This window comes from Panicum virgatum, chromosome 5N, assembly GCF_016808335.1.
Source record: "Panicum virgatum strain AP13 chromosome 5N, P.virgatum_v5, whole genome shotgun sequence".
Lineage (NCBI taxonomy): Eukaryota > Viridiplantae > Streptophyta > Magnoliopsida > Poales > Poaceae > Panicum > Panicum virgatum.
This window is the reverse complement of record NC_053149.1, coordinates 62,081,713-62,090,643: the sequence shown is the minus strand read 5'-3', so window position 1 is coordinate 62,090,643 and position 8,931 is coordinate 62,081,713. Positions and strand designations below refer to the sequence as shown.

Sequence of the window (8,931 nt, the reverse complement as noted above, 5' to 3'; positions counted from 1 at the left end):
CCATAGCCTGTCTTGAGCTGAACTTGAGCGAGTGTGCGAGAATTCCAAGGCCAACTCAACTTTGGTCAAGCTACTAACTCATGAACCCCTCTCTATAGTACGGTCATGAACTAAAAACTATAAAACCTATACTAAATCAAGTGTCCTTCATCTTCTTGTGACACTTGAATCTAGAAAGGTCCTTAATCTTGAAGATTTGAGTCTGTGGCTCGTTGAACATGAATTTTGAGGGGTCTCCATTCATATTTAATTCGCGACTTAACATTTAAAAGATAATTTCTTCAAAACAATCGTTAGTCATATAAGATTATCACTAATCACCGAAATTTACCACTAGCATCCATCGGCCTAGACGTTTTTTCCAAAACACCAAATTCGCGCACGTTGCCTCGCCAGTGAACATACTACCTCTCGAAGGCCAACAGAAAGAAGGGAACCTTTCTCTCCCGAACTGCCACTAACACCGGTAACCCTCAAGCAACGAGCCGTTAGGAATGGGGGGAGACATTTCTCTCCAAAAAACATAACCCTAACGCTCATTACTTTCGATGGCAACACCTCACTACCCGAAGGATACAGCCAACACCCAACGTAAGGTGGAGACATTTTTCTTAAGCCCGACAAATCTTCACGCGAAGGTACTTACCCTTGCCAAAAGCAACTAGAAAGCGGGAGACGCTTTTCTAAAGCATTCAAACACATAACACCCGAAGCACCCTAAAAGGCTTCGGACGAAGAGTTTCGACGAGCCATGTGCGAGAAAGGGGGGAGACATTTTTTCCCAACATTTCGACGAGCTGGATAGTCCGACGGTGTGTGACCGGTTGGTCCGACGGCCCACCGGATATTTCGATGTCTTCTGAATTTTTCTGATTCTTTGTTTTCTGACTTGGATTTGATTGATTCTTCGATTCTTTCTTCTTCCAAGTATTTTTTCTGAGTTCCATAGCTTGTCTTGACCGAAATTTACCACTAGCATCCATCGGCCTAGATGCTTTCAAGCTCATCTTGCTTATGCCTACACCAATTCTACTGCAAGACCATGAAATAAATTCATTGAAAATTTTATTCATAAGTTTAGCAATTTTTCAATTAAGCTTTCAAACACAAATGTATCATGTATGACACAATAACACATGAAATATTTTATACTTACATCGATGAAAATTTCATCCAAACATTTGATTCAGTCTCTCTCCACACCCCGATTGTGCCAACATCTGCTGAACATGACATGATGTAATGGCAATAGGGTCGGAAGACTGCCGAAAAAGATCTCTTGTATCCAGTATTTACAGTAGACGTTATGCACACTTTTGTTGGATTTTTCATCACAACCATTTTTGAGTCCGTTCCTTCAATTGGGCCTAATATGGCTAACATGTACTTTCCAGTGGTTTCCCAGCAAACTAAAACCAGTTCATGCCTTGTGGAGACCTGTGAAATAAAGGAGGATGAATCGAATCTTAATAGAAAAGAGGATACAAATAAACATATGTGGTTTATTCTAAATAAATGAAACCACAAATGCAGTTGGGAACGTGAGCTGTGTTTTCCAAATCGCGGGCACAAGGTCGCGTTTCCAATCGCCGTTTGTGGGGTGGGAATCAAACGTGAACACTGCTTCTATGATGGAGGCCATCGCGGGCCATTTGGCGGCGGGCTTATTCCGCTCAACTCGCTTAGAATTGAAGCAAATGATTAACAGGGCCTTATATGGAGAAGAAAACATACCTGAATTCTATTGCATTTTTTGAACCTCTCTCCATCCCAATGGACAATTTCTACAGTAAGAGTAGTACCATCATCGGTACCAACAGCTAGAGAGAGTGTGTTGTGTACTCTTGTGTAATACTATTGTGTTGTAATAAATCAAATGTTTTGTAAGTGTTAGTCTCCCAGTTTCTAAGTACTTAGTGTGTAAATTGTGATCTATCGTAGGCCGGCTCCGCCACCCGGGATCACAAAGGTTTGGGCTTCATCGTAGGAAGGCTCTGCCTCCCGGAAGCCACTTTGCCGTCGAACGGACCTTATACACAAAGTAGCTAGAAATTAAAAAGTCTAACCGACTCTAGAGTGAGTTGTGTGTCTTAGGTGTAGGTCCTCAGCTTAGTTGGTATTAGGGCCACCTCGGTTCCCAACAATAACTTTTTTATTTTTTTTCTAAAAATGAAAACGGTTGAAAATGATGTCATAATACAGAAAACGGTTTCGATCGGTACGGAAATTTTTTGTCTCACTTTCACTTCCCTCTCTGCAACGTCGGTCCCTCCCTGTTGGGTTCTCGGTTTCTTTACCCAAACAGGAAGCATAAAACAGTGAAATCAAAGTAGATCGAAGGTCAACAAGAATGGAAAGGGATAGAGTTTTTCCTTCGTAAACATTCCCGTGTCCAGTACATGTTCGTACAAGGTATTTATACCCCTAACTTTTATTGCTTCATTCCCAAAATGCCCATGGTTGCCTGGAATATTCAGAGGAATATTCTAGGCGAAGGGTGTTTATATAGCGGTGAGAATGTACAATTTGCCTACTCCTATCAAATCACGTTTCACACGACTGTCCGCTTCGAGGGTCGTCTTGCCAGCTTCGCCGATGCGGATCCGCCATTGAATGTTTTGGATCTTCGGACAACCAACCTTCGAGTCATCCGGAGACCTCACCGTCTTGCGTCCCGTGTGACAATGGTCTATCTTTCCCCTGGAACGGGCAATTAGAAAATAGCAAAAGATTTCCAAACCTTCGAGGTCAACCTTCGAGGGCCTTCAGAGCTTGGGGGTGGCGATCCCTAACACTTCGAATTCGTCTTGATTGAATTCATGAATCATCGATAGAGTTTTTTTTTTCTCTCTGAGGTCAGTTTGGAGTGACCCGCTGCAGTTAAAAATCAAAACTTGCATTGTTTCCGTCAAACTTGAAGACACACTCTGTTCAGCTGGCTTGTCAGCCAGCCAGCCGGCAGTACTTTTCTCTCACACTAAATCAATATCAGCCATCAGCCACTAGCCAGTCAGCAGTACTTTTCTCGACAATAAATCAGCACCAGCTAACAGTCACAGGCAGCTGAACAGATTATGCAAACACTCTAGACGAGTAATGATGGAGCTGTATTTGTAACTTTCAGGAGGTGCATTGGGCTGTATTCTACCAGCAATGCTATTAAAGGCATGTGGTTTTAATTTGGCCCGTCTAGATTTTGGGCTCAACGGGCCTTCTGGTCAGGCTATGAATGAATTAATAGTGCCGAATAGGTTTGCTCTCGATGTAAGAAACATATACACGTTCCATTTCTATAAAATTCCATTTCAATCAAACTTTTACAAACTATAGTCTAAGTAAACTTATCAAAATTTGATAATGTTTAAAGCACCAACAATTCATCCAATAAGTTTCATTAAATCTGCGGTGAAATATGTGTTAGTACTCAATTTATTTGGTACTATACATATGAATATTTAAGCTTGGGCCCTCTCCTTCCTTTCAATACAATCGTCAACATCTAATTTACCTGGTTCGTAAAAAAATAACATTAGCATTAGCCATATGCATTCGCCAGGGAAAAAAGTTTAAATGATTTTATGGAGATTGTAACAAACCTTTTCCACACCCACGAGCGCGAAGAATTTGGTTCCCCTAGTCAGGTTCATCAAGAAAGTGTCCATGGGCACATGCCGGCCGGGCTAGAAAACAGCTTCCAACAAACTTCCTGTTTAAACCTGTAAGCAGCGCAATTTGGTGGGGGGTTATGGCTCCCTTTGGACGGAGTGCCTATCATGTCACAAAAACCAGTCATTACCAATTAAGTACCCATAATACTGCCAAAAATCTATCGACCAACACAGTAGGTGATGACTTGACGCGCGACTCTGATCGTGCGCTCGCTAATAACAGCGACCTTAATTCTAATTTTATCTGAGTTTGGCCGAAACCATGAGTGTGCCAATCGATCTGCGCGTTCTCCTCATAATGAAAAATGTGCTCATGCGAGGTTGGAAAAAAAATCTGCAGCACTGCATTGCAAGAACGATCTACCAGAACTCATGAATGCGTACACTGCTAGACTACAATACTACATGACGCTCCTAAGCTCCTCATAGGTGTGGTTGTCCTGTTAACTGGCCTCTTCGCCACGGTCTCAAGGGACGTGCCAACGAAGCTCAGCAACCAAATGTGACAAAACGGTAGCCATGCTTACCCTAGTCAGTATTCAGTAGCCACCCTATACTAGGAATACTACTGCTACAGACAGGTCAGCTGACTGCTGACCTAACATGCATAAACATGCCAGGACTTGTATTATACAGGTAGCTGCGCTAGAGAGTGTGTATGTATATCCATACATTTAAGCCGAGACTAACAAGCTCAGCAGATAGGGTCTTTGACACACACGCAGGTAGCTGCTAGCTAGATAGATCTATTTGAAGCAGAACCTCCAAGCATTGTGATGCAGGCAAAGAAAAAAAAGTTTGATGGTACGATCAGTTACTAGTTGGAACGAACTTAAATCAAGCTATGAGGAATGTTGAGTACTCTATCCTGCTTGTGATGAGTGAATTGTCAACCGTGGGGTGTGATCGTGCGCTTGGTCTTTGGATTGCAGGTACACGGGCGTCGAGTGTCGACGGGGAGCTGCCGTGGAGTTGCTGTGGCCGATGGACCGTGCGGTGGACGGCGGTGAAGGGCAGCCGGGACCGGAGCTTGGACCGGGCGGCAGCTGTGGCGTCCACTCCTAGATCGAGGGCGCAAGCGGCGATGGAAGGCGGGTTTCTTGGTTTGCGCCACAAAACCAAGGAGGCGGACGGCGGTTGAAGACGCCGAGTCGTGGAGGCACGGGCGTCGGTCTCGGGACTGACGGAGGCGACGGGCGTCGACGGCGTCTAGGGCCTCGCTGCAGGCGAGGAGGTGACGGGCATCGGACGGCGTCTAGGGCTGTCAGAAGGCTGAGGCGGGAACGGCGTCTAGGGCCACGGCGCGGAGGCGGGAATCTTCCCGCGCGTGAGATTTTGGCGGTTTTCTCAAAACCGGCCACCTACCCGGGTTTCGCGGACCCTCCAAAACCGCGGACTGGATCTTCATCAAGACGGCGGCATCGCGGAGAAGACTTCGTTTCGAAGAAAGAACCTCGGCCGTCGGATGAGATCGTGTACAGGGGGTGCTGCAGGCCAACCGGTCTGACCGGTCCCTGACACCGGTCTGACTGGTCTAACCAACCGGTCTGACCGGTCCAGCGTACCGGTCTGACCGGTCCCGCGGGTATAAATACCCCTTCACTTGTGTTAGGTTAATAGCGGCTTTTGTAATCTGTTCGTGGACTCTCTGTTTCTCCAGGCCGCCGCCCCTGTGTTCCTCTCCCTCTGTTCCTCTCGTTTGAGTTGATTTTGTCCATGGATTGTTGAAACCTTATAAGGGATTTGATTGGGAAAGGAGGCCCTATCCTCCTCGTGCCCTCTGGGCTTTTGATTCGATTCAATCCCCTGGTTTTGTGCCTTGTGCAATGGATTTTCGATTTCGTTCTTGGCACACTTGATTGAGAGGAGGCTACGAGTTCTTAGCTGTGATTCCCGTGCATCTAGCCCTGTTCTACTCTCTCTGGAATCACGAGCTCTTTCGAATTCGAGTTCTTGAGTTTTAGAGAAAACCCCAACCCTTTTGATCTCCTCTCGAATTCTCAAGAATCGTTGATCTTTAGGACGAGATCTTTTGGGGATATGTTCACGGAGTAGAGGCGAAGCAATCCCCCAAGTTTCACCGATTTTCGTAGTCGTTTGCTCGAGATTCAACGTTTGAATCCAATTTCTCGGGGGGTTCTGGGTGCTACCGGTCAGACCGGTAGGCACGACCGGTTAGACCGGTCTAGCGCACCGGTCAGACCGGTCGAGCGCACCGGTCAGACTGGTCCAGGCAGATCAGTTCTGCAGTTTCCCGTTTCGCTTCCGATTTGCTTTGTGGTTTCGCTCGCTCGTTCAAGGTCTTTTGTGTTGGTTTAGCTTTTCCATAGCTATTCCAAACTTTGGCCAGAACGCTTGAGGGCTCGGGTGATTTTCGGGATATAGGCCGACGGTTTGAATTTCGGAAGAAATTTTGATCGGCTCCCATTCACCCCCCTCTGGTCGCCGGCTTCGGTCCCACAAGCTAGCTAACTGACATTGTGGCCTTGTTTGGATCCCAAAACGCAAAATACAAAATTTTTATAAATCACTTGCATGGTGGACTAAATATAGTCAAAAAATAAATCGCATTACACAAATGGACTGTAAATCGCGAGACGAATCTAATGAGCCTAATTATGATGTGATTAGACACTAAATTGCTACAGTAATGCTACATTAAACATTGCTACAGTAATGCTACATCAAGATCAGTCGTGCGGTTAAATATGTACTTTCATTGATCAAGGGAATTTATGCTCTTATTCTGAGAAATTGATCTCGTTATCGGTTGGTTCCCAAGTCACTACTGACATCATGGGGTTTACATCGCTGTTTCATCATTTCCATTAGTTGAAGCGAGTCATCTGAGCACCCCTGTCAATTGCATGCAACTAATTTATATGATGATGGTAATGATACTATGATAGGATCACATATTAACATTAGGACAACTAGCAGAGCAAACGCAGGATCGATTCCATCTGAATAGTTCAGTACATGTACAACAAAAAGTGGAGGTATATACTGTCTGAACATGAAACGCTCGCTAGACGACGCTGACGAGACATTCCAAGCTCGTGAACTTCAAACATCTGTAGGCACGATGAACACAAAGGAATAAAAATTTCATGCAGAACTCGCTAGGCAACGCCAAGCGTTTGGCTTTGGCCTTGTACTTGATGGAGATACTCTAAACAAAGTCTGCGCATGCACGACCACAACCGTCAACGTCTTTCGTAGCCAAAACAAACCACTTTTCTGACTTGCGATTGATTTTTCCACCCTTCCTTTCCTGGCGTCACCACCCCTGCGGGCGACCGTTCTACGGCTACGCCCAGCCGTGGGTGCCGCCGCCGCCGCCCCGGCTCCCGGAGCTGCCGCGGAAGCGCAGCAGCCACGGGGCCGGGAAGCTGCACGGCGCGGCCTTGTGCTGCTGCTTCCTGGCGACGGCGGCGATCTCGTCCTGGTGGGGGAGGGTGTGCTCGCCTGCAGTCTCCGTGGCCACGGATGAGAACAGCCAGCGGCTGGAGGAGGAGGACACCTTGACCGGCGGCGCCGACCGCAGCCACGGCTTGCCGAGGCGGAGCCTCCGGAAGATGCCCGCGATGAAGCCGACCCTGATCCGCCTGAGCCTGCACCGCTGCTTCTGCCTGCCGCTCTTCTGGTTCTGATCATGGCGCGCCGCCTGCCTGCCGCCGCCGCCACCGTTGCCGTGGCGGAGTGGGTAGGACGGCGGCGGCGTGATGGCCGGGAGCGCGCCGGCGGCGGCCATCCGCGCGACGTCCTTGGGCGTGCCCGGCTGCGACTCCCACACGAACGGCACCGCCCCCGGCTCCGCCCAGTAGTAGCGGAACGACAGGTTGGCCGCGGAGCTCTCCTTGGTGAGCAGCCGCTCGTAGAACTTGCCGTCCTGCCTGATGCGCAGCGGGCTCTGCGGCATGATGACGGCGCCGTTTCCCCGGTGAGGGCTCCGCCGCGGCGCCTGGTCTGCCACGCCGGGAGCGGGAGGCATCTCGCTCTCGCTCCCTCTCCCTGAAGAGACTGATGTCACCGTGCGGAGCCGGTCCAAGCGCCCGTGTGCTCCGGGATCAGAGTGTACTTGCGCTGTGGGTGGCAAGGACGCGGCGGCGTCTTATAGAACGGATCTTGCTCGGTGGTTGGACGTCACTTTTCGTACGAACGCTTGCAGTTGCAGTGGGAGACGACGGAGTGCCACCGAGCAGGCGGACACGATCGGTGCCGCGAGATGGGGGATGGATGGATGGATATGCAAGGCAATGGGCATGGTCCAGCTTCAACCGATGAGAGCAGACTGCGCCATACTCTTCAGCAGTTGGCCGGTACAGTACTTTTCTTGGAGGGTACAGTACTTTTTTCTATACATGCCGAATGCAATGTGCAGAAGAGCAGTTTAATAAAGTTCTTCTCAGTAATGATGCTCCTTCTTAGGGGGGAAAATGATGCTCCTTATAACATTTTTTCTCATGTCTGAACAATCCAGCAGCAGAGGCTAGAGAGGAACATGTCTCTGAACCGTAGCTTGTCATTAGTGTTACGCTGCGACCTCACCTGTATAAAATGGGGGGCACCATTCATGTAAGAAAAGAGAGGCGATGACCGAGGAAACGTCTTGCGGCACGGCAGCCTATGCTAGAGACAGAAATAGCAGTTTACTGTTAGGCCATAGCCATTAGCCAAGAAACAGATGGATGATGCAACTGACGACACCTCATCCGGCCGTGGACTGCAATGATGCCTGCTTAAAGTTAAAAGAAACCCACATTCACTTCGTAAAGCGACGGGCAAGCTATACAGTTTGTTGATTTTTGACGAGGCCGTCTGAGGAATCATATTGACGAGCACTCTGTCGGTTAGTCATCAGTCCGGTTCATAGGATGGCTCTTGGATGCGGGGATGAATGGATGATCTCGCTGTCCCTGCAGGTCTGGCAGATCGTATCGGTCAGACAGTTCGCTGCTGGAGCTGGACGCGTCGTGCTCTCGGCTCTGCCCCCCCCCCCCCCCCCCCCCCCCCTTGCGTGTATATGCTTGGGAATCTGGTGTGTGCTTCAGGAAGGAGAAGGTAGATCGAAGGACCGTGCGATCTGGAACAGCAATGCCTCACCTTCCTGCCATCAATTTTATCCTCTTTACTTGTTGCCGAACGTGATGGACCTGCCCGTGTAGTAGTCATTGTTCATCATCATTACTTGGCGAGTCGACGACACGGATGGCAGCTGAGGTGTGCCAAGGCAGCTAGGTGAAAGTCTTTTCATTTTTTT

At 48.5% G+C, this 8,931-nt stretch overlaps 1 protein-coding gene across 1 annotated transcript; it reads right to left on the bottom strand.

Moving 5' to 3' along the window:
• Window positions 1-6,602: 6,602 nt before the first annotated feature.
• LOC120675810 lies at window positions 6,603-7,750 on the bottom strand. Its single transcript, XM_039957019.1, has one exon. It carries the CDS (start codon window positions 7,660-7,662, stop codon window positions 6,979-6,981), a length of 684 nt encoding a protein of 227 aa, XP_039812953.1. The 5' UTR covers window positions 7,663-7,750; the 3' UTR covers window positions 6,603-6,978.
• Between the last annotated feature and the right edge of the window lie 1,181 nt (window positions 7,751-8,931).